Here is a 26128-nt window from a genome sequence, read left to right as displayed (position 1 = left end):
TTAACGAATTTGTTCTCGTAATTTAACGACTTTTTTTCTCGTAATTTAACGAATTTGTTCTCGTAATTTAATGACTTTATTCTCAACGTTTTATCTCGACTTTTTTCTCGAAATTTAATGACATTTTTCTCATATTTTAACGAATTTGTTCTCGTAATTTAACAACTTTTTTCTCGTAATTTAACGAGTTTATTCTCAACATTTTATCTCGACTTTTTTCTCATAATTTAATGACATTTTTCTCATATTTTAACGAATTTGTTCTCGTAATTTAACGACTTTTTTTCTCGTAATTTAATGACTTTTTTCTCATAATTTAATGACTTTATTCTCAACGTTTTATCTCGACTTTTTTCTCGAAATTTAATGACATTTTTCTCATATTTTAACGAATTTGTTCTCGTAATTTAACAACTTTTTTCTCGTAATTTAACGAGTTTATTCTCAACATTTTATCTCGACTTTTTTCTCATAATTTAATGACATTTTTCTCATATTTTAACGAATTTGTTCTCGTAATTTAACGACTTTTTTTCTCGTAATTTAATGACTTTTTTCTCATAATTTAATGACTTTATTCTCAACGTTTTATCTCGACTTTTTTCTCGAAATTTAATGACATTTTTCTCATATTTTAACGAATTTGTTCTCGTAATTTAACAACTTTTTTCTCGTAATTTAACGAGTTTATTCTCAACATTTTATCTCGACTTTTTTCTCATAATTTAATGACATTTTTCTCATATTTTAACGAATTTGTTCTCGTAATTTAACGACTTTTTTTCTCGTAATTTAATGACTTTTTTCTCATAATTTAATGACTTTATTCTCAACGTTTTATCTCGACTTTTTTCTCGAAATTTAATGACATTTTTCTCATATTTTAACGAATTTGTTCTCGTAATTTAACAACTTTTTTCTCGTAATTTAACGAGTTTATTCTCAACATTTTATCTCGACTTTTTTCTCATAATTTAATGACATTTTTCTCATATTTTAACGAATTTGTTCTCGTAATTTAACGACTTTTTTTCTCGTAATTTAATGACTTTTTTCTCATAATTTAATGACTTTATTCTCAACGTTTTATCTCGACTTTTTTCTCGAAATTTAATGACATTTTTCTCATATTTTAACGAATTTGTTCTCGTAATTTAACAACTTTTTTCTCGTAATTTAACGAGTTTATTCTCAACATTTTATCTCGACTTTTTTCTCATAATTTAACGAATTTGTTCTCATAATTTAATGACTTTTTTCTCATAATTTAATGACTATTCTCAACATATTATCTCGACTTTTTTCTCGAAATTTAATGACATTTTTCTCATATTTTAACGAATTTGTTCTCGTAATTTAATGACTTTTTTCTCATAATTTAATGACTTTATTCTCAACATTTTATCTCGACTTTTTTCTCGAAATTTAACAACCTTAATCTTGAGATGGTTTTATTTTTTTATTATTGCTTGGCCCTAATCCTCTTCTGTACTTTTGCCCACTGCTGTGTCCAAACGGTTCATTTTTTAGGACAAGAACAAGGTCAGTATCTTTATTATCTGTATAAACTCTCAGTCACAGATTACTGTAAATGTCTAGACTGCATTTTTTCACTGACTGTGATGTAAAATTCATTCACATAATAAATCCTGTGAATAATCCACAATAATGAATACAAACAAGAAAATTATTTATTAGTTTTCATGAGAGCAGGTGAATTACAGGTACGTGTCAGTTGCTGTGTAAAGGTTTGGGTGCCGTTTGAAGCGTTCTTTTGGCCATTTCCAGAGCGCCCTCCTGCGTCTTGTTCCCCCCAATGAAGCCACTGGCATGAACGAAGATGCAGTCGGGAATTCCACTCAGCTCGGACAGCGCTTCGTCCCGGACACCTCGCCATTCCTCCAAAATACTCAACCTAGAGACACATCACATGATCAGCAGAAATCACATTACATTCAATGCAAATACTGATTTATAACCAGTAAGAGTGAACACAATAAATCAGCCATGAAGCCTTCAGTAATTACACTCTACAAATCTACTCTTGAAGAACAACACAAGCTGAGTGTCTCAGTATGAAAGCGTTTCAAGATGACAGGAAATGCCACACCTGTTCTGAAAGGTGTTCAGTCCCGCCGGGACACACTGGACTCTCCAGTGGCCGTTTTGATCCGTGTACAGCACAAACTTAATGGGCACATCCACCTTCATCTCCTTCTCCAGGGCAAACAGATGCTCTTTCCAAGGACAACCACCCTGAGCCAGCACCACGATCTCCCCGCTCGGATCCACCTGCACGGGAACAACACGACCGATGACAGTCTTGGGGTTTGTTTCAGAAACTTTAAAGGATTAGTTCACTTTCAAAAAAAAGTTTCCTGATAATTTACTTACCCCCATGTAGTGTTGCACGATATACCGGTACTAGAAAGGTATCGCGATACCCTGCTTTTAAAAATGGTCCGGATCTTAATTTTATTAGTACCGATACTTTGAGTGCCAGCTGTATTTCCTAATGTGCGACAGCAGGGGGCAGTGTGCGTGCAGCGCGCTGCTTCTAAGGCACATTGAGTGCGTGTTTATTCCTCTCAACTGCGCAACGGCTTTTATTGTGACGAAACGAGAGGTATGGTTGCATATACAGGTGCTCTTGCAGACCGTCCACAAATTGTTGAGAAAGCAGATGCACGAAGCGAAATATGGCATTATTTTGCTTACATTGCCGACAGCCAGGGCAAGCCCACGGACACCACAAAGCCCATCTGCAAAAGATGTTTCAAAATAACGCAAGCGAAGGGAGTCAAAAGCATCTTGTCGACAAATGTCCCGATTTGTACAAAGAATTTAAAGAGCGACAGGATGGTGAATGTGATACCAGCATTATGCTCTCAAACATTAAATGAGTGTTTTTTATTTATTTTACTCGTGCAAGCAGACCTGAGGTTATTATTGAGTCTAAGTTTAATATGTGATATCTGGTTGCAAAAATAAAATTAATTTAAAAACACATAAATATGTGAAGGGTATATACAGTTATTTTAAACCAATTTATGCTTTAATAACATTGCTCTAATTATTTACAGTAATATAATTTTTACAATAATCTTACTGTCAAAAACACCTAAATGTATAAATAAGCATAACAGCAAATAATTTACAATTTTATTGAGCATGAAAATAATAAACATTAAAAATTATATTAAATCTAACTCTAACTTCACGGCAATGAAGCTCAAATCCAAAATTATCAGCCTGCACACTGGTGAAGAAATATGTCATATGTTATTTATTTACTTTTCCTGCTGTTTTAGGTTTTTGCCATAGTATCGTTTAAGTATCGGTATCGTGATATTTAAGTTGGGTATCGTATCGAAGTCAACATTTTGGTATCGTGACAACACTTACCCCCATGTCATCCAAGATGTTTATGTCTTTTTCTTTCTTCAGTGGAAAAGAAATGAAGGTTTTTGAGGAAAACATTCCAGGATTTTTCTCCATATAGTGGACTTCACTGGGGTTCAACGGGTTGAAGGTCCAAATGTCAGTTTCAGTGCAGCTTCAAAGAGCTCTACATGATCCCAGACGAGGAATAAGAGTCTTATCTAGAGAAACCATCGGCCATTTTTGAAAAAAATTTAAATGTATTTGCTTTATAAACACAAATGATCGCCTTATAAGTGCCAAAACCACACTTTCATATTCTTCAAAAATGTCCTATCCCTTCCCTATTCTACTTACGGAACGAACGCATCGTCAGTTACATTTTTTCCGTAAGTTGAATAGGGAAGGGATAGGACATACAGCGTAAACTTTTTGAAGAATACAGAAAGTGGACGCACTTGGAAGGCGATCATTTGTTTATATAAAGCATATACTGTATTTTCTTCAAAAATGAGCGATGGTTTCTCTAGATTAGACTCTTATTCCTCGTCTGGTATCGTTTAAAGCTCTTTGAAGCTGCACTGAAACTGTAATTTTGACCTTCAACCGTTTGGAGGCCATTGAAGACCACTATATGGAGAAAAATCCTGGAATGTTTTCATCAAAAACCTTCATTTCTTTTCCACTGAAGAAAGAAAGACATGAACATCTTGGATGACATGGGGGTGAGTAAATTATCAGGAAAATTTTATTTGAAAGTGAACTAATCCTTTAAGTCTGTTGGGTCGTTTATTTATTTTTAACACAGTAGAAGCATTTTAGTTGTCAACTTGAAAGGTGAAGTATGTAGTTACTGTGACACTAGTTTCACATTGTGGAATTACAAAAATAAGCATATAATCTTGACCACTCTTTCAAAGTCTTGATACTTTTGTATTATGATTCTTATTCTTTTGTCTATCATCTTTTTATTAGCACATCTGATGTCTGCAAGAGACCTGTGCTTGTGCTGAAGCAGCGATTAAAACGATCTTAGTTTCAGTATGTAATACTCTTGCAAAACAGGCCAGATAAAGCCATCGTGCATCAGAGAATCACATCATATCCTCCAGCTTGAAAACGCACAGATATTGATTACCTTATATCTCGTCTGAACAGCTTGTTGCACGATCTCTCTCGCCGGGAGCCAGGCGTTCATGTAGTAATCCAAACGGTCCTGGAACTCAGCTCCTACAAGAGCCAGGGCTTTATGGAAACCCTCCTATGATGTAAAAGGTTTTAATGTCAAGTGATATTCTTATATGATCATAAAAATGTATGATATTCATTTAAACTTCATGCATCAGTCTGGAGTTTGTATGGAGTATGTTTAGTAGTGATTTCAGTGTAGAAGAACAGCAAAAATCACCAGAATATGTGTTAAAAACGCATGTGTGCTTTCAGTAAACCTCAGTGTTCTGGTCTTTGCTGTTCCAGTGCGGGTTGAGATGGCCGACGCGAGCGCTGAGGGTGGTGGTGATGGAGTAACGCGCCTCTCCGTCACACTGACAGATCCCATTATCCACTGCGTCCACTTCCTCCACAAAGTTCTCATACATCTGAAACAAAAGACTTCGGGTGTCGGACACTGGAGCATCTGTGTTCTGCTTTAAAGCATTTGGGTTAAACTGACCTTGTCATAAAGGACCTCCAGCCGCGTGTCGTCCTCCTTCAGCTGCGTCAGCTGGGCAAGAACTCGTTTGCCGAAATGAAGGTAAATCAAACCTGCCGAGCTCAACTTCGTCACCCATGGCTTCTCTGGACACAAGCTATGGAAACTTTCCGCAAAAGATCTGTAAAAAGAAATAATTTTCTTATTTTCTTTCCTTTTCACTTCCAATTCAATGTTTCTTAAAGGTGCAATATGTAAGATTTTTGCAGTAAAATATCCAAAAACCACTAGGCCAGTGTTGTATATTTTGTTCACTTGAGTACTTACAATATCCCAAATGTTTCCAACTATTTGTAAATCGTGAGAAAACTGCAATTTTAACCAAGGCTCCGGGACGTGTGAGGAGTCGCCTGTCAATGGCGTCATACCCGCGTTACCCTCGGTTTCCGGTTTATTTTGTAGAAACCATGGAAACACCTTTAATATTTACATGATTTAATAGACAAGGGAACAACTGTTTTGATATATTTATAGACAGAAAACTAATTATTGTTATATAGCTCAACACGTTTAGTCTTATTGTTTAAATCTAATTTTCTTGATGTTTTGCGAGTACCATGCTTTACCACGCCTCAGAGAAAAACACTATTTTGTGAAGTAGCTAACATAGCATAATCAGATGCAGCTTTATTTTTAGTTACAGTAATACAGCATTTTCTCCATCATACAATACGTTTTAAAATTAATTGCATGTCATTTATCAACACAATCATCCAGCATTTAATATGATATTGTAAAATCGATCTATCTCACTGCAGTGTGTAACAGTGTCTCACAGCAGCCGCGAGCGAACGCACAGAGTAACGCTATAACATCATTTTCAACTAGGGCTGGGTAAAAAAAAAAAATTGATTTCTCGATTTTAATTGATTCCAATATCGATTCTTAAATCCCAAGAATCGATTAGTCTAGTCTGTTTTCAGTTGATGAATGAGCAGAATATGTAGCTCCTCCCATCCAATAAATCACAACAATCTTTGTGCTTTGTTACTTTTGATATGAAGCAAAGTCTCAGATTTCAAATGACGTCCATCTTATTATGAGATTCAAAAAATAAATACTGTTTATTCGCTGTTTAACGTGGCGTGACAGATCGCTTTAGTTAAAGAGAAGCATGTGATCATCCTCTCCTCCGCTTTAATACCAGTTACAGCGTGAAATAAACATGCATGAACATCTGAAGGTATGTTAAAATATACAGTACAACTTACTGAAATCCGTATCATGTCTCGTGTAAACGCTCAATCAGTGTTTCAAACTCGGAAAGACGTCAATAAAACAGCTTGTGAACAATGTCACGTAACGTCACATTTACCTCAGAAAAACATATTCAGTGACCATAAACTCATTAGTCAGATAGAAAGTGAACTCTAGAAAGCAACATTCTGATAAATATAGCAATGCACCGTTACATATTCATTATCATTTTTAATGTTCTTCAATATTTAATGCATGTTTGAATAAATCTGTTGACAGCGCGATTTAAATGTTTATATTTAAAAAAAAAATTAAATGGAGTAGAAATATGATTGTGTAAGTCTAAACTTTATTTATAATAAACATCATTGTGTGTAACATCATTTAAGTGTTTGTTTATAAATAAGTTAATTTAACCTTCAATATTATTATAGTGGTACCAACTGACTCTCATGTGTAGTTTACAGCATTAGTTGATTTTTTTCCTCTAGAAAATTTGCCATGTGCTGTAATACTGAAACTGAACTGAAATACTACATCCAAAATAATCGATATTGAATCAAAAGCATGTGAATAGTAATCGAATCGAATCGTGAAAATTGTGTCAGTACCCAGCCCTAATTTCAACACTCTCAAATGTATCTAATATGATAAACAGAGCTGCGTTACCTCATACTCATGACCGGAAAAGCGGCAGCGGCGCCGGCGACTGTGTCATAATAAAAGTCCCGCTGCTCGTGAGGCGTGTGTTGATCAATCGCTCCAGCTCCTCGTTCAGCTCCACAACACTCGCTCCTGCTCTGCTTCATACTACAGTAAGCTTCGGAGCGTTATGAATCTTTTGTGTTGAATCATGATTCGGATTGCGTGTCAAACTGCCAATGGCTGAAATCACGTGACTTTGGCGCTCCGAACAGCTGATTCGACACACTGATTCATAACGCTTGAAGCTTCCTGAAGCAGTGTTTTGAAATCGGCCATCACTAAATAAGTCGTTATTTTGTTTTTTTTGGCGCACCAAAAATATTCTCATGGCTTTATAATATTAATATTGAACCACTGTACTCACATGAACTGATTTAAATATGTTTTTAGTACATTAATGGATCTTGAGAGAGGAAATGTCATTGCTGGCTATGCAGGCCTCACTGTGCCATCGGATTTCATCAAAAATATCTTAATTTGTGTTCTGAAGATTAACGAAGGTCTTACAGGTGTGGAACGACATGAGGGTGAATAATAAATGACATTATTTTCATTTTTGGGTGAACTAACCCTTTTAAGCCTTTGGTTTGAATAGGCCTCTAGCGGACAGAAAATATTACATATTGCACCTTTAAGCATATATACAGTGTGTATATATATATATATATATATATATATATATATATATATATATAATGAAATATAAAATATCCATGACTTTTCTATGACTGTTTCCTAAAGAAAGAAAGAAAGAAAGAAAGGTACCTTTGATGATGATCGTATCGCTGACGGCTGGGATCAAACTCTCCTCCAACATCCACCACAACATCACACTCGCTCAGGACAGACGCGTCTCTGCTGCGGAGGATCTCCGCGTCCTGATGAAGGAAGCAGTGCAGAATCAAACAACAGGCTGAGGCTGGATGCAGTCAGACTCGTGTGTGTTTCGTGTTAAAGCACCTTGTACTCTGGCAGCTGTCGCAGAAAGAAACACGCCAGAACTTCATCACAGTGAAAGGTGCCGTTATGAGTCCCGATCCGCATCTTCTTCATCATCAGATAGTCTTTATTGATAAACACGTGAGTAGCGGCTCTCCTGACAGTCCAGCGGAGCGCGTTCATCAAGAAACAACTTCTTCTTCGCCTTCCTATAGGGGTATTTTAAACAGCATTACTGCCCCCAACTGGACAGGCGTGTGGAGCGTCGGAAGAAACTTATCTTTTTTTTTCTTTTTCTTTTTTTTTTTTTTAATTCAGCCAGTTGCCAAAGCAACATTTTTCATTCCTTTCTTTTTTTTTTTTTTTTTTTTTTTTTTTTTAATTGAAACAACAGTAGGGGAATACAAAGACTGTCAAAATTCTGTATCTTATATCACAAATCAATCATGTTTCTATTACTTTAATTACTTATTAATCATGTTTTATTATTCTATTATCTTTTTCAACAGTCTTAACAGCTTTTTGATTGTTCTGTATTGATGTTAGAGAGTCATAAAAAATCTTCAAATCAGTGGAAAATAGTCTACTATTTGGTACAGTCGATATACATTTTGCTTTATGTATATGATATTTCCCTAATAGAGTAAGAAGTTTAACTATATTATCCATTCCCAATAAACCAGTATCACAATCCATAAACAAGACCATTACATCAGTTATAGTGACAAACTTGTAAAACAAGTCAAAAAGACCAAAATAATTTGGTATAATTACAACTGAGGAATAAGTGTACAATTATTTCTGTTTGGAAGAAACTTATCTTTATTACTTAGATTTCTTTATATATATATATATATATATATATATATATATATATATATATATATATATATATATATATATTTTTTTTTTTTTACCAAAATGTATTACTTTTCTGAACACATTAATGACATATTTAACTTCCAGAAAAACATATTTTCCCATCTCAGGCATCAAATCCTCATTATTATGGTCATTATTTCCTATTAATCAGATGTCCCTCACACTAATTCAGTAATTGCAGATATAAAAGTTACATAAAATCTCACACTTTTGCTACTAAAGCCTGAAATTGGCACTTTTTGTGACAGCAAATTCATCATTTTTGATTTTCTTATGATTGCTCTGAACATTTCAGAAAGAATTCAACTAATTTTAAATTACTTTTTCATGAACTTAACAAAAATAATGGTAACACTTTACAATAAGGTTTATTAGTTAACATTAGTTAACTACATTAGTTAACATGAACTAATAATGAACTGCACTTATACAGCATTTATTAATCTTTGTTAATGTTAATTTCAACATTTACTAATACATTATTAAAATCTTGTAAACATTAGTTAATGCACTGTGAACTAACATGAACAAACAATGAACAACTGTAATTTCATTAACTAACATTAACGAAGATTAGTAAATACAGTAACAAATGTATATTGCTCATGGTTAGTTCATGTAAGTTAATACATTAACAATGTTTAACTAATGAACCTTATTGTAAAGTGTTACCAAAATAATAATAATAAAAACGTAGGTGTGACGGGGTTGAGATTTTTTGGTCACTGCCCTAAATCTAGTGAATAAATGGAGAGCGCATGGCATGCATTATATTAAGAGATCATGAATAATGTTGAAATAACAAAGATAATTTTCACACGTAATAGTTTTCTATCTTTAATTGATGTAACGGGGTTGAGTCGTTAAGCTCGACAAACACAATTTCACAACATAATTTAGTTATAATTATTAAAGAAGGTGGTAACTTGCTCACAATGTTGTTCAGAAGACTTCTATGATGTCACTTCCTATTAATGATGTCACATAAGTATCAGTTCATTATGGTTTGTGTAACGGGGTTGAGGCGTTACTGAGGTACGGAACTAAATGATGTGATTTTAATGAATAATCATGAATTTACTTAGAAAAAAACATTAAAAAAGCACAGATGGATATTTATGGGAATGGCAAAATGAATGGACTTTTTCCTCATTTTATTATTCATATCCCAAGAACACTTTCATAGAAGGCCTTGAGAGACGTGACAAAATAAGTGGTGTCAACTGAAAAAAACTAAATCATTTCTAATATGAAGATAAAATGTATGTCATGTTTTTAAACATTATTAAAGGAGACATTTCAATTAATACAAATATCTTTTAAAAATATATTTTGGTGACCCAACAGATAAAATACACTGAAAAAGGTCAGAAGGACTCGTACTGGTGGAATGACACTTATCCTGTGTGTGTGTATGTGTGTTATTTAAATAATTTACACTATATATATTGTATTTATTGGGGTCACTAGAGCCAGGTAACTCTGTTACTCGAGTAGTGATGGGAGAAATTACGCTTTTAGAAAAAAACTTTGAATCAATTGAACCAATAGCTTCACAAATGATTCAATGTTTAGAATGGAATCGCTCGATACTGCTGACCCCTGCTGGAAAACTTTTTCACAAACCAGTTGCAAATGTTTTATTGATAGTGTAATCTATTACCGCTGAAATTTCGAAATGTATAACATAACAAACCCTAGTTTACTGAAATCACGTGACTTTGGGAGTTTGATATGCGCGAATCACTGGTTCAAAACAAATGATTCACAAAAGTTTCGAAGCTTCACAAAGCAATAGCTGCATCCGAAATCGCATCTTTCTGGACTATTTTGAAAATATGAATGTGATCCATCTATACTTATTTTAAATTAATATTGTGTACTTATTCATTTACTTATATTTGATAGAGACCCGATTTGTGACACCAGACGTACACTCGCCATGTTGTCATTGTCATGTGACCTACAAGCATCAGTTGTGTTGCTTCACTGGCATTCAAAAGTCCTCTCCCGTAAAAAAAAAAAAAAAAAAAGTCCTCTCCCGTGGCCTCATGGGATAGTAAAGTATCCATCAAATGCACACTTCAGAATCTCGACAGAAGTCGTATCATCCGGCTACTTTTTCCTACTGTTTTTACTGTGAATTCAGACATCTTTTGTCGCATACTGTCTTTCGCCAACTATATATTAGGGAAGTATGTTCGCAATTCTGAGAAAAAAAGTCAGAAATGCGAGTTTATATCAACATTTTCCTATTAATCAGAAGTTCCTCACACTAATTCAGTAATTGCAGATACAAAAGTTACATAAAATCTCATCTTCATAAACTTAACAAAAACAATAATAATAAAAATGTAGGTGTGACAGGGTTGAGATTTTTTGGCCACTGCTCTAAATCTAGTGAATAAATGGAGAGCGCATGGCATGCATTATATTAAGAGATCATGAATAATGTTGAAATAACAAAGATAATTTTCACACGTAATAGTTTTCTATCTTTAATTGATGTAACAGGGTTGAGTCGTTAAGCTTGACACAATTTCACCACATAATTTAGTTATAATTATTAATGAAGGTGGTAACTTGCTCACAACTATATATTAGGGAAGTATGTTCGCAATTCTGAGAGAAAAAGTCAGAAATGCGAGTTTATATCTCACAATTCTTACTTTATAAGACGCAATTGCGAGTTTAAATCTCGAAAAAGTCAGAACTGTGAGATAAAAAGTCGCAATTAATGACCTTTTTTATTATTTTTTTATTCAGTGGCGGAAACGAGCTTCCATATTTATTTGCAAAGAATGAGTGAATGCAAAGTTTCTTGAGAGAACACAAAACATTTGCGAGAGAACGCTAAAGCTTTAAAATTAATTTTTTCCACCCATCTCATGTCCCTTTAGGGTTTCCGTAGCCCCTCATATGAACAAAAACAAACAAATAAACATGCAATAAAGGATTAAATTATTCAGAAACTACTTGTAACTGCTTCATCTCTGATTATTGTGCCAGTGTAGTTTATATACAGTGATTTTAAAAATAAATATTTATTAAATAAATAAATATATATATATTATTTTTGGTGGATATTGATTATTTTATGTTGCCAAAATCTTTTTTACTTTACTGTACCGAAAGGCTTAAGTATGTCTACTTCTGCTTTACTAATCAAGAGCAAAATAAAAATATAAATGTGAGTGTATATTACATAATATAAATGTTGTATTTTTTGACCAGTAAAGTTTTATAACATTTTTTCTTCCAAAAATCCACCCTTCTGATGGGGTGAGGATAATCCTGATTTTTTGGATCAAAAGTGTCCCAATCTTACAAAAAAGTTCGGAACAACACATGAATCCAATTTCAGAATTATTATTATTATTTATTCTTTTTTTTTTTTTTTTTTTTGGAACAACACATTTTCAAGATTTGATCCAATTTGATCAATTACTTTTGAACAACTGGGTCCTGAAGTTTTTTAGTAATCCTGAAGACCTTGATAAGCGTGATCTTCGGAAGCGGAGCTGCCCAGCGCTGATCTACAGTCTCTTCACGTTCACAGTGATGCTGCTAAATCTGATGACTTGTTGACAGAGTAATTGCATTCTCTTATTAAAAGACATTAGCACACAAAAACAAATAAAACTGGTGGGTGCTCCAAGATTTCTCTTAATATATTATTTATTGAAAAAATACCAGTTCCTCATTATTAACAGGAGTTATGCAGCTGAGTTCAACAATGATTTCTCAGCACACTTTAGAGAGTTTACAGTTCGAAATGCATCACTTAACTCATGTATACGTTAACAACAAGACCAACTTCAGCTTCAGAAATTCCTGATCAACTTTGATCAACATGTATTTATTGCTTAGGCTAGTGAAAAGTACAAAGATGCATTAAACGATGAGTGTTGTTTCAAAAATCTTAGTTAAAAATTAAATATACCCAGGCAAAACCATACTTGAGTGAAAGTATTACAAAACCCCCTTTTTTTCTAAATAAACGAAATCAATTTACTTTAAAGTAACTTTGATAGATAAAGTAAATGAGCTTTTTTGATTACAGTTTTGGAGGAAAATGTCAGTATAATTGTTCACAAATTTGTCAGTAAAAGGTTATAATTAAAACATGCTGAATGTCAGAAGATTTGGTTACCGATGAGACTTCTCTTCACAAGGACAGATGGTCAGTCACATTTCACATTTGAATAAACAGTTGCAGTTTCATGCATGGAAGCATTGTGTGATTTACATATTTTGTACTTTGGAGTGAAACGTTTTTCTCCTTGTCAAAGTAGCTGATTAAGAAAAGCATTCAGACTCACAGAAACATGTAGGTATATTTAACACTTCATGTGATTATCTATTTTATTGCTGCTGGGCATTTTAACTGATGTTTGCCCTGACACTGAGAAATTAGACATTCATTAAGAAAAGAGGCGAATAAGTTGTATATCAGTGCATGTACGAGGTTTTGGTGCTCATCTTCAGTCAGAATCGCTGCTGCTGCTGCTGCTACTGCTGCTGGACGAGTGCTGAAACACCACAAAACAAGAAGAGTTTCAGACGACGAGCAATTCAGCATCACTGCAACCAACTAACAACCTTTCATGAGGATTTGTGTTCAATACGTTTCAACACACCGGCTGTTTGAATAATAAAGTGACAGATTACTCCAGTCTTCAGTGTCACATGATCATTCAGAAATCATTCTAATATGCTGATCTGCTGCTCAATAAACATTTATGATTATTATCAATGCTGAAAACAGTTCATGTTTGTGGAAACGGATAATTTTTCAGGATTCTTTGATGAATAGAAAGTTGAGCGTCAATTTGAAATATATATTTCTGTAACATTATAAATGCCTTTACAGTCACTTTTGAGCAATTTAATGCATCCTTGATGAATAAAAGTAAAATAAATAAATAAAAGAAATCTTAGTGACCCCAAACTTTTGAATGTATATATATATGTATATAAAGGCTATAGCTCAATTTGTGGTCATTTAATTATATTTTTTGCAAAATTATTGCAATTATTAGTTATCACATGAGTGACAGGTGTGATAATGGCTGCGTCCGAAAGCTTAAAAATGCTGCTTTTGGAGGATGCATTCCAAGTTAGGAAGGCATTTAAAGGGTTAGTTCACCCAAAAATAAAAATTCTGTCATTTATTACTCACCCTCATGTCGTTACACACCCATAAGACCTTCGTTCATCTTCAGAACACAAGATATTTTTGATGAAATCTGAGAGCTTTCAATCCATCCATTGGGAACAATGCAATTTAGACATTCAAGGTCCAAAACAATAGTAAAGACATCATTAAAGTAATCCATGTGACTCCAGTGGATTAACCTCAATTTTATGAAGTGCTTTGTTTGCACAAAAAAATAAATACATAATTTACCTCACTATTTACAAAATAATATTATCCAAAGCGCATCCACTTAAAAACTTCCGTTCTTGAGTCAACACAACACGCATATGTCATGGTGCTCTCCCTACTGGATTGCAGGTCAATATTTTCTTAAAGCTGCAGTCCGTAAGTTTTGCCTCTTTGTCGTCATCTCTGTTTGAAACCTGCAATTGCAGTTATTTGTGGAATTATCATCTTTACGTGGTTTGTGCATCGGCTCGACTCCTCAGTGTGGATTAATCTAATGTTTCCGCACCGGTGTGGATACTGTACTTCAGAATCACAGATTCTACGTCTTGGAAGTATGACCAAAATAAGAATTTCCACCGGAAAATGTCACAAATCTGCCACTTTTGTTCTGACCAACTGAGAAAAAAAGCATTACAATAAATCGCGCTGCCAATGATGATTAAATCTAACGATCGCTTACCTCAGATCACATCAAACCATGCAAATTATTATTATTGTTATACTTTTTCCTCAAATTGTTAATGTTAACAACATCAGCATTGCGTGTCTATATGCATTTAGTGTATATTAGCGTTACCTGTAGATTTCAATTTCTGTAGCCACTCCACAGTCTGATGTCTTTTGCTTTTGACTACGGGTGAATCTCCAGTTGTCACTGATGATTGTCATTTGGATCTTTCTGGATTACAAACCGCCATCAAAATTATAAGTTTAATTGTTGCAGCTGCTGTGAGAAAAGGCTATAAATGATCCGCCACCTGCAGCATCCTCACATGATATAGCTACTAAGCTCCTTCTTTATATAAACAGACGTGACGTAATGACACGAACACGAACAGCAGCATGCTCGAGTACCACCTGAATTAGAAAACATTATTACAAGCTTACCGTTGTGAATCGAGCTAAGGTAAGGAGATAGTTTTGAACACTGGCTGGTTATGCACTTGCTCAATAATTGATTTTGGAAAATTTAACCAAAAAAAGCTACGGACTGCAGCTTTAAATAAAGTGGTAAATTATGTATTTGTGCAAACAAAGCACTTGTGTCGCTTCTCAAAACTGAGGTTAAACCACTGGAGTCACATGGATTACTTTATGTTTTTCCTATCGGTCTGGACCTTGAATGTGTAAATTGCATGAATCCCAATGGATGGACTGAAAGCTCTTGGATTTCATCAAAAATATCTTAATTTGTGTTCCGAAGATACATTTTCATTTTTGGGTGAACTAACCCTAAATCCAAAGTTGCGGTTCGTGGTCAGTTTGTGTATTTTACACTTCTGATATTATTTCTAGCAAGAAACTGCTGTTGCATTTATTAAATATTTGTTTAGTTTGCTCCAAAGCGCGCTCTGTTTTGCTGTAGATCATTAAACCCTTACACTGCCTCAGAAGTAGCGTTGTCAAAAGTACTGACCGCGATACCAAGTCGGTACAGAAATGTTAAAAATGTGGCGCTTTGAGCGCTGTTGGGCGGATTCATAAACACCTCTGATTGGCCATTGTGTTCACATGCTCATCAGATATGAGGATATAGCAATCAAACTCCAGGTGCAATCAAACTTTTGTCTACTCAAAAGTCACGTAACTCATGTCCACTGAACATTCAGCTTCTTACCTTGCCATGTTTCATATGTTTATGTTCCTTGTTAGCTTTATGAGCTTTATGCCCTTTCTTCATCTTCTTCATCTTTTTGTGTTTCTTATGACCAGGTACATGCATTCCTGCCGGCTGGCCTCCAAAATGTGGGACGGGGCAAGGATGCCCTGCTCCAGGATACGGGCCGGTCGGGCCATGCGGGCCGGGCACACCGGGCACACCGGGAGGGAAAGGGTGTTGATTTGGGGTCATGTACGGGATGGTGGTGGGCTGGTTCATGCCGGGCGGATAGGCAGGGTTCTGTCCAGGTGGGCATGATGGCATGGGCATGCCTGGATATGCAGGGTTTGGAGGTGAAGGAAAGGCAGGATTGGGCTGCTGAAACGGAGGTCCTGCATATCGCAGCATGGCACATATGAGATGAAAAAAGGGTGTGTGAGTATTGACAGTCGATACATGATGAATTTTTCATGAAACAGCCGGAGAATGTCCCTAGGAAGGTTTGATCATACAATGATAATGGATGATTTTAAATGATAAGCTCAAAAAGAGACAAAAAGTATTGTAACGGTAGTCAACGTGTCTCTGCACTGCACTGAACTGGCATTTAACATCACCATCCACTTTCACTGCATGCAGAACTGACTTTCTACTTACAATATTGTGTTTTACGGAAGAGAGAAAATACTCTACGGTAAAACAGTGATGCAAGTAAACAAAAAAACAACAATAACATTTTAATTTTTTGCCTGAACCGTTTCTTTAACGGTCTCTTTATGCATTTAGTATCAACTAGTTTTGCCCAGATTTAATGTTGAAGATCAAGTGGCGACCCTGAACGCCAACCAAAATTCTTTATCATATATAATTAAACAAAAACTTTGAACACGTCACAATATTCCTCATTTAAATAATTCATACGCAGAATAAAGGGGCGGGGCCTGGTTGAGTTAGTTAGTAGTGTGTTGAAACTGGCGGTTATGGTAAGGGGCGGGACATTTCCCAAACACCAATCACAACACACTGCTCCAGCCGACCAATCAGAGCACATTGTGCTTTTCAGAAGGAGGGGCTTCATAGAGACAGGAACTAAACAGAGCGTTACTGACAGACTGGGAAGAGAGGAGCTGCAACAATGGAGAATATGAGGAAAATAATCAACATTCAAGCAGGAAAACCTGCTCTAGTAGAGCACAAAAACAACATCAAGAGTTTCAGAAAGAGCATAATATGGTCTTTAATACAAAACTCTGTTTTATGTAAAGCAGGCACCTCTACAGGAATCCTGCTAATCGCTGTATGTACACAAAATCACCTTGTTTCACTAATGATTATTTATTATATTATGCATTATGACAGTATTATGGGACCATTTCAAGGCATTGTCAACTTGTTTTGTCTCTCTTCTTTCACTCATTTTGGCTATAAAACAAGTTCTCTATTAAATAACTGCAAAAATGTGACCCTGATTGAGGTGCAACACAGACATGAATGTTGGGTTGAGAAAATTAATGAATGTATTCAGTGAAAAATGAAACCAAAAATCACCTTGATTCGGCCACATGTTTGCCTCTTCCGACTGATCTGCAACAAATAAAAAAACACAGACTTCAATGCTTAATGTATGGATGTGAAGTGAACAGTGTGTTCGAAAAAATGCTGGGTTAAAAACAACACAAGTTGGGTTAAAAATGCACAAACCCAGTGGTTGGGTTAAATGTTTGCCCATCCTGCTGGGTAGTTTTATTTAACCCAGCTATTATTTAAAATTTACTGTACTGCTTGACTAAAAATGAACATGTATTAATAAGTTTAATGAATAATAATTAAACATTAAATGGCTTATCAATGAATGTTCACCTTTTGATTATTATTGTTGCCTCTAGTAATTATGTGTCTGATTTTTAATTTCCAACCTATTTTGGGTTCATTTTAAGCCAGACATATAGTCATTTTTAAAAAAAGAGTTGGGTTAAATAAAACTACCCAACACGTTGGGCAAACATGTAACCTAACCACTGGGTTTGTCCATTTTCAACCCAACTTGGGTTGTTTTTAACCCAGCATTTTTAAAGTATAGATTTACCACTTTCACTTTGCTCACCTCAAACCGGTTATATGTGCTGAACTGATATTTACTACAAATATGGATTAATTATAGCTGTTTACACTACATTCAGTGCTGCCTAAAACAGCTTAAGATGCAGATGAGGTCCGTCCACTGTCAGACGATCACACTTATTTATACAGAACTGTTTGCAGCTCAGGTGTTGTCTGTGTTTGATGTGAAGCTCTTTACTATAGTGCGAATGAAATGTACGCCTCAAAGCAAAGCACATGAGGAACTGCTGTTCGGTGTCACTATGGATTGTATGTCCAGTCAACAGGCTTACTTTTACACTGCATAATATGGAAGTTACTATAATTACTTCCCCATTGAGACGCATGAAATGGCTTCTCAAACAAGAACAAATGTAGGGCGGGGCTTGATTCTGTCTGTGGGGAATTGATTGGATGGTTGTGGTTTGCTATTGGTGGATCTCATGTGAGTGACAGGTTGCCCCGCCCTCATCGTCAGAGAAGACACGTCGTTATTCTGATTCAAGATTATGAGGAACATGAATTTAAAACATTAATGATTGCATTTTTGTTTGATTGCAGATTCATTGCGATAAGAAGGAATCCTGATAATCTCACTTCAGCACATCCATACCCAATTTAAAAACCAGCAAAGCAAAAGGGGAAATAATAATAATAAGAGGCAAAACATTCATTTTCTACATTATTTAACTATGTAAAATAAGTTTAAATTCAACTACATTTCTAATCATTAAATACATTCAAAAATATGATGTTACTTCGTAATCATCTTTAATTTCAATAAGATCAGACATGAGTCCTTTGCTTCCTTGAAACTGCGCAATCCATGTTTTCCACATCCGGGACAGCAGCACGTTATAGCTGGAAAACGCCCTGGACAAACAACAACAACTCTCTCTCCCTCATACTGCTGTGAGTCTGTACTAAACCAAACCTGTGCTAGAAGAACTGAAACAGACTGTCAGCACCTCAGAAGTCAAGAATAAGCCCAAAACACAAACTCCGTTCACATAAAAGCTTTGGAAAACAATGGCATGAAACAGCTTATTATTAATTAATAATCTAATAAATCCTTCTTTTAGCATTTGCAAGCCGATTTCCTAAAGACTGGCTACTTCATGCGTTTAGTATTTCACATAATAACGCTATAATAATCAGGTTTAGACCACATACCTTCTTCCTCGGGAAACTTTAATGCACTGACTGACTCCCACTTCCGCGTTCCGCGAGCTCATCGATCACCGGCGTGACGTCACCCGAGAGCGGACTCTGACCGATCTCACCTGTGTCTGATCTATTTGAATGTTCAAACAGCGGCAGTCATGTGAGTTTATACTGCTGCAAGTGTTCTGACATTCATTTGCAGAGTAACTCTCACCTGATAATAAATCACCTGCTGTAAACCGACTGATGACTGATCGGATGAAGAGATCGGATTTCACACAGCATGCCTTATTGTGTGGGAGAGTTAGGGATGGTTGATATTTTGTTGTATGAGAAGTGTGTGTCAACTGTGTGATCTAATATGCAGTGGTTCTTCAGTGGTTATCCAGTGCCTGTCTGTGTGTAAATACATTGATAATAAATGTAAATACGATTCATAAGACTTTCATGAGGAGCCAGTTATCCTTTCAAGAGTTTTAGGAAAATCTGGTGGTTACCATTTTGCATAGGGGTAAATTCAGGTTGAATGGGACACTTTTTCCCAGACATCTCAATGGTAAAAAGTGTCCCAATCAACCTGAATTCACCCCTACTTATGCACTTACTCAAAATGGCATAGAAGTATAAATACTCAACTGTTGCAGTTTAATTATGTAGTGGAGTGGGATGTATGGAAGCTTGTTTCTGTCACAGAATAATAATTAAAAAAATATATATTTCACAATTCTGACTTTTCTTTCACAATTGAGTTATAAAATCTGAATTGTAAGTTATAAAATTGTAATTCTGAGAAAAACTTGCAATTCTGACTTTTTCCCTCGCAACTTTGAGTTTATATCCAGTAATTAATTTTGAGTTTATTCACATTTTTCATTCAGACATTCTGAGAGTCATCTCATATTTGACATATATTTAATTATTCAGACTTTTTTTTGAGATAAACTCACAATTGTGAGTTATAAAAATCACAATTCTGAGAAATAAACTCAAAGAATTGGAGGATATAAACTCGCAATTATGACTTTTTTCGCAATTGCAAGTTTATATAAAAAAGATGCAATTCTGTATCTTGCATTTGACTTTATAACTCACAATTGTGAAATTACATCTCAAGTAATAAAAAAATTAAACCATATCAAGATTAAAGTCAATATAATGCGAGATTAAACAAAAATTTCTAGAAAAAAGTTGAAATACAATGTTCGAGAATAAACTCTTTAAATTGAGAATAAAGTCGCGTTTCAAGAAAAAAAAGTTAAATTTCGAGAAATAAGTCAAAATAAAATGTCGACAATAAACTCACAAAATTTTGAAAATAAAGTTGTTTCAAGATAAAAATCGTTAAATTTCGAGAAATAAGTCAAAATAAAATGTCGACAATAAACTCACAAAATTTTGAAAATAAAGTCGTGTTTCAAGAAAAAACTCATTAAATTTTGAGAAAAAAGTCAAAATAAAATGTCGACAATAAACACATTCAATCAGTGTTCATTGCTGTTAGAGGACTCTGTTTGTTCAAGCGCAAGAAGAGTAGGCTTATTCATCATTATGCTTATCTGCACATAGTATGGGTTATTAATAAGGTGTGTACAGAATTTGATCTTATAATAATAAGCGTTTTTCACGTTGTGTTTTAGAAAGTCCAGTTTTCTTGTGAGTAGTGTACTGTTTTTTCTTCTAAAAAGACCCAGCCGCTTGCAAGTTCGTATGCTTCTTATTATTAGGTAGCTAAAGCTGTATTTCTTTGTTATTGAAAGAAAGCCTAAAATATAGGCCTAGCTTGATTAAATGATCCAACTCTGTCATGTCCTCTAGGATCGAACGAATATTGAACGAATATGACATTGATCGAATGCTTGTTTATTCTCGACATTTTATTTTGACTTTTTTTCTTGAAATGTAAAGTTTTTTCTCGAAACGACTTTTTCAAAATTTAGCGAGTTTATTGTCAACATTTTATTTTGACTTTTTTCTTGAAATTGCACAAGTTTTTTCTTGAAATGACTTTATTTTCAAAATTTAGTGAGTTTATAGTCGACATTTTATTTTGACTTATTTCTCGAAATTTAACGAGTTTTTTTTTGAAACACAACTTTATTTTCAAAATTTTTTATTTTATTGTCCACAATTTATTTAGACTTATTTCTCGAAATTTAACGAGTTTTTTCTTGAAACATTACTTTTTAAAAAAATGTTGTGAGTTTATTGTCGACATTTTATTTTGACTTATTTCTCGAAATTTAACGATCTTTTTCTTGAAACGACTTTATTTTAAAAATTTTGTGAGATTAAATTCGACATTTTATTTCAACTTTTTTCTCATAATTTAACAAGTTTTTTTCTCGAAACACAACTTTATTTTTTAACAAGTAAAATTCGAGAAATTTTAGTAATTTAACAAGTTTTTTCTTGAAAAAGGACTTTATTTTCAAAATTTTTGTTAGTTTATTGTCGACATTTTTTTTTGACTTATTTCTCGAAATTTAACGATTTTTTCTTGAATCGACTTTATTTTCAAAATTTAATGAGTTTATTGTCCACAATTTATTTCAACTTATTTCTCGAAATTTAATGAGTTTTTTCTTGAAACACGACTTTCATTTTCAAAATTTTTGTTAGTTTATTGTCGACATTTTTTTTGACTTATTTCTCGAAATTTAACGATTTTTTCTTGAAACGACTTTATTTTCAAAATTTAATGAGTTTATTGTCCACAATTTATTTCAACTTATTTCTCGAAATTTAACGAGTTTTTTCTTGAAACACGACTTTATTTTCAAAATTTTTGTTAGTTTATTGTCGACATTTTATTTTGACTTATTTCTTGAAATTTAACGATTTTTTTCTTGAAACAACTTTATTTTAAAAATTTTGTGAGATTAAAGTCGACATTTTATTTCAATTTTTTGCTCATAATTTAACAAGTTTTTTCTCGAAACACAACTTTATTCTCAAAATTTAATGAATTTATTCTTAACATTGTATTTAGACTTTTTTCTTGAAATTTAGCGAGTTTAATCTCGCTTTATAATGACTTTAATCTCAAGATGGTTTTATTTATTTTTTTATTATTGCTTGGCCCTAATCCTCTTCCGTAATAGAGACTCTGACATCTGACTCTGACAAAATAACCTCATTAAAACTGATACATACAGCTAAATACAGTATATAGTGCATAATTTGGGACATGGATGTCAACAAAACATTCAGGTTTTGGCATTCTGCTAGCTGCTTTAAAAACAGCATAAATGTAATGGGTGAAGAAATATGGTAGTAGCTGTGCTTCATTACAGCTCCATGCGCAGGATCACCAGCACAAAGGTTAGCTGGAAAAAGGAGCGACTAACAGACTTTGTACTGGGAGCTACTGCTGAGGATTGACACATGTAGAATGAATGTAGTTAGAGCTTCAACAAACTCTATGGCAATTAGCTTGTCCAGTTCTGATGTAAAGTGCCAAAACCCCAGAACATTTCAACATGAAGGGCATGTGAGAGCAGAGCAAATCTTATCCAAGTCTGAGTGGACTTCATGGCCTACATTAAGTCAAGGCTTCTCAATCCTGTTCCTGCAGTGTTCATTTCCAATCCTGCTTCAACACACCCATCTGTAATGATCAAGTGCTCTTAAAGATTTGGGCTGCGTTTAACTCATGAACATCTCAAAGCACATCCCCTCGGGAAACCCTGCCACCATTTTGAAGTGCGTTCAGCTTCAACAAGTGGATGAGGGAGGTTTATTTGGACACCCTCGACCCCTTGATTTTGACAGAGGGAGCGAGTCTACTCAGCATGTTCACTTCAGGAAGATCCATAGACCACAATGCAACACGATTGTGATGTCACAGCAGATCATGCTTAATTTACGCCCACCCCACACAAATCTAGTGTGTGATAGTTATTTTGACATTCAACCTCATTTAATACTTGTAGCTACCTTAAGCTGACTGTTATAGTTTATTGTATTATCATTTCCGTTAGTGTATTTTTAAATATTTTCTCCACCAGCCCAAGCATACATACAGGTCTATAGAATATATCTATAGAATAAGTGCATAAAACAAAAAAACAAAACTGTAAATAATAAATCAGCCCCATTGCAGATTCCAAGTGATCAAGGTCTTAGGGCATTTTATTTAAACACGTCAAGGGCTTTGCCAGTAGTGGGCGCTCGTGCAACGTAAGCAATGACATACAGCCGAATGAACGAGACGGAGTGAAGTAAGCAAGGGAAGGGCATTAAAAAATAGACTGAAACGCAACCCTAGGTGAGCTACTTCAGATGTGTTTGATCAGGGTTGGAGCTGAACTTTAGGAAGCTAGATCTCCAGGAACAGGAGTGAACACCGCTGCCCTGAGTCGCAAACACTTACGGTTCGGTCATTCATTATTTCACAGCACGTTTAGATTATCCATGCACATAAATAAGCATTACTCAGTGTGTGTGGGTGTGGTTTGATTATATCTGTTTGATTATGTTCCAGTATGTTTATGGAGTTCTTATTACCATCATCCTCACTGCATTCACTTTTTAATTTTCATGGCCTTTAATTTGCACACTGTTAGAGGACAGTCAATGGCTATCGACAACTGCCTGGTTACCGACATTCTTTAAAATATCTTCTTTTGTGTTCAACAGAAGAAACAAAGTCATACAGTTTTGGAACAATTTAAGGATGAGAAATGACACAATTTTCATTTTTGGGGTGAACTATCCCTTTAATGGTGTGAAAGATAAAAGATACATGTAGTGGTTTGCAAAATGTTTTGTTCTTGTCTCAAATCTTTAAAAGGGGACCTATTATGCAAAATTCACTTTTACATGGTGTTTGTAAGGTTTATAGGGTGTGTACACAACAAAAATCCACAAAATCCTTTTTATTTAATACAAAACAGGTTTTGCTAAAAGTTGTTACTCAAGGATGGATCATTGCCAACTGTTCGTGATTCAGCTTATAGTCTCCAGAGCGAAAAAGGCAGAGCACGCACTTTATTACAATTGTTTTATGGATATAAAGTTTATTAAGCACCCCCCGAAAAGGCATAAGGTCTGTATATATTTGTTTACTGCAAGTTGTAACAAGTGTTGTATAATTTTCTGTGTATGTTGATGATAATGCAAAGGAGAGAGTTTATGAATACAATTTTAACGCGCACTTCTTACAGTTTAATTCATGCCTAATCTTTTGTGTGATGCACAATAAACTTCATAAAACTCATCAGTAAAGTTTTGGCCATCATTCGGACGGGGTCCGCTACAACAGGCTTGTATTAATGGTGGATAAAAGCAAGATGACCACATACATTATAACTGGAATTAAACTATCTCCATGCAGCATATATTCTCTGGCTCTGTAAGCATCATTATCTGACTCCAGTTTGAATTGAACACAGCTGCTGACAGTTTCTGCCATTTTTAGTGCGTGAGATTGCCCTGTTTTGTTGTTGTCAGTATGCTGGAGCATGAGCTCTTGAAGCTACGCCCTCTTCTTGAAAAGGGGCTGGGAGCAGCAGCTCATTTGCATTTAAAGGGACTTCACATACACACTCTGCGGGCAGAGCCTTTTTTTTTTTACATCTTGTAAAAAGGCGCATAATAGGTCCCCTTTAAGTGGAAAAGAAGATGTGCACAGACAAGAAAACTGCAACAAGTTTACAGAAATATGAGATGTCACTTTAAACAGTGTCAAAGTACGGATAAGCAAGCATAAAAAACTGCTAGGAGTCTTTCTGAAGTTCATCTTAATTTAATAATTATGAATGCTTAACACCAAAAGAGTAACATTCACCTGAGTTAACATGTAATGGAAAGTGAAGAGCTTTGGTTTGAACTCCAACTCATAAAAAAGCCCTCTCTAAATTAAGGGTTTAAGGCATTTGTCTTTTAACCGGTTAACATTTTCCCTATAAACAAAGCATTACTGTTTAAGACCACAGTGACCAAGAAAACTGGGACAATTAGCATTAAGCAACTCAACTGCATGTATTTACTGTAACTTAAATGTGTTTTGTATATCAAGACAAAGAACTAAAGCAATACAAAAAAAAAAAAAAAAAAAAAAACGTTATGGAACATCTACATAATATAAAAATGCTTACATTTAAGACTGCATAATTCATACATTCACAAAACAAAAGGTAATTTCAGAATATGCAGTTTTCCATACTTAGAAAAAATATAACTTATGTACAAAAAGCATCAAATCTTTTTGTTTCATCTTATTTACGGTGATTAATACACAGAAGCATGATGGCTTATGAGTAAAGTATTAAAGATTAAAAATATGACTATGATATCACTTTCACGCAGTTTTTTTTTAATCTTTCTGTTTGTGTTGTTCTGTTGTAACCCAATATATCCTCATTTCATGACGTCAAGTGGACCACTGAGTGATGCTTAGGTGAACCACACCACAATTTCAGTTCAGGGAATCGGTAAAAGAGGAGAAAAGAAAGCTGAAACAACTTGGATACAGAATATACATGGAAGGGATGCAAAAAAGGCTGGAGTCTCAAAGAGGACGAGGTAAACAAGCACCTTCAAGGTGCACCATCACACCTCTTTCTATCCCCTGTGAAACCACTTTTCATGGCTGTTGCTCGCTGGAGGCTCCGTGCCCGAGCCGCCGTTTTAATGCCTACAAACTGCAGTGCATTCATTCTTCCCAGTTCAGATCTCTCAAAACGCTCACTCCACTCAAAGTGCATTAATAGCCATTGCTATTCAGATTGATGGAGTGCAGATCTGTGACTTGCATGACACTGATGCCGCTGGACTCTAACCGCGTAAACCCTTCGGACGACAGCGTGCCCATGGTAACTAGAGTCTGCTGGTCAGCCGTCACGTCACCTGCAGCACAGCTGTCAGCGGCGGTCGCAGTGGTGATGGTGTTGTCCGCGCTGCTCACTGCACCGGTAGATCCTTTCTTATTCATATGGGTCTTGATGTGCTTGGACAAGTGGTCACTACGCATGAACCGTTTGGGACACTCTGGGCACGAGAACTTCTTTTCACCTGCAAATAGACAAATGGAAAGTTTTGAGTCAACTTGTTCAAAATA

At 34.9% G+C, this 26128-nt stretch overlaps 3 protein-coding genes across 6 annotated transcripts in view; all 3 read right to left on the bottom strand.

Annotated features, from left to right (window-relative positions):
- Window positions 1-1673: 1673 nt before the first annotated feature.
- myg1 (myg1 exonuclease) lies at window positions 1674-8185 on the bottom strand. Its single transcript, XM_048173371.1, has 7 exons — window positions 7955-8185; window positions 7760-7872; window positions 5054-5213; window positions 4830-4979; window positions 4520-4642; window positions 2111-2292; window positions 1674-1915 (listed from the first exon to the last, which is right to left on the bottom strand). Exons 1-7 carry the CDS (start codon window positions 8114-8116, stop codon window positions 1732-1734), a joined length of 1074 nt encoding a protein of 357 aa, XP_048029328.1. The 5' UTR covers window positions 8117-8185; the 3' UTR covers window positions 1674-1731.
- A 4290-nt stretch (window positions 8186-12475) lies between these two features.
- prr13 (proline rich 13) lies at window positions 12476-19365 on the bottom strand. Its single transcript, XM_048173036.1, has 5 exons — window positions 19283-19365; window positions 19078-19198; window positions 17353-17388; window positions 15823-16196; window positions 12476-13347 (listed from the first exon to the last, which is right to left on the bottom strand). Exons 3-5 carry the CDS (start codon window positions 17366-17368, stop codon window positions 13300-13302), a joined length of 438 nt encoding a protein of 145 aa, XP_048028993.1. The 5' UTR covers window positions 17369-17388; window positions 19078-19198; window positions 19283-19365; the 3' UTR covers window positions 12476-13299.
- A 4400-nt stretch (window positions 19366-23765) lies between these two features.
- The window catches only part of sp1 (sp1 transcription factor), a 28125-nt gene continuing 25762 nt past the window's right edge, over window positions 23766-26128 (bottom strand). For all 4 annotated transcript variants that reach the window (XM_048172311.1, XM_048172312.1, XM_048172314.1 and 1 more), the window contains one exon: window positions 23766-26082. In XM_048172311.1, the coding sequence (XP_048028268.1) occupies window positions 25775-26082 (308 nt within the window). In that variant the 3' untranslated portion in view covers window positions 23766-25774. The remainder of the gene's footprint in view (window positions 26083-26128) is intronic.

This window comes from Megalobrama amblycephala, linkage group LG21, assembly GCF_018812025.1.
Source record: "Megalobrama amblycephala isolate DHTTF-2021 linkage group LG21, ASM1881202v1, whole genome shotgun sequence".
Lineage (NCBI taxonomy): Eukaryota > Metazoa > Chordata > Actinopteri > Cypriniformes > Xenocyprididae > Megalobrama > Megalobrama amblycephala.
The sequence above is the reverse complement of the archived record's forward strand: the minus strand, read 5'-3'. Positions and strand labels throughout refer to the sequence as shown.

What these genes read in the sequence shown, in the direction of transcription:
- myg1 (XM_048173371.1), bottom strand. Translation starts at nt 8,116, where the DNA reads ATGAACGCGCTCCGCTGGACTGTCAGGAGAGCCGCTACTCACGTGTTT. An exon ending in CGATACGATCATCATCAAAG is followed by an intron (nt 5,214 to 7,759) that starts GTACCTTTCTTT and finishes TTCTTTTTACAG; the next exon opens with ATCTTTTGCGGAAAGTTTCC. An exon ending in TGGAGGTCCTTTATGACAAG is followed by an intron (nt 4,980 to 5,053) that starts GTCAGTTTAACC and finishes CTTTTGTTTCAG; the next exon opens with ATGTATGAGAACTTTGTGGA.
- prr13 (XM_048173036.1), bottom strand. An exon ending in AACATATGAAACATGGCAAG is followed by an intron (nt 13,348 to 15,822) that starts GTAAGAAGCTGA and finishes GTGGTGTTTCAG; the next exon opens with CACTCGTCCAGCAGCAGTAG.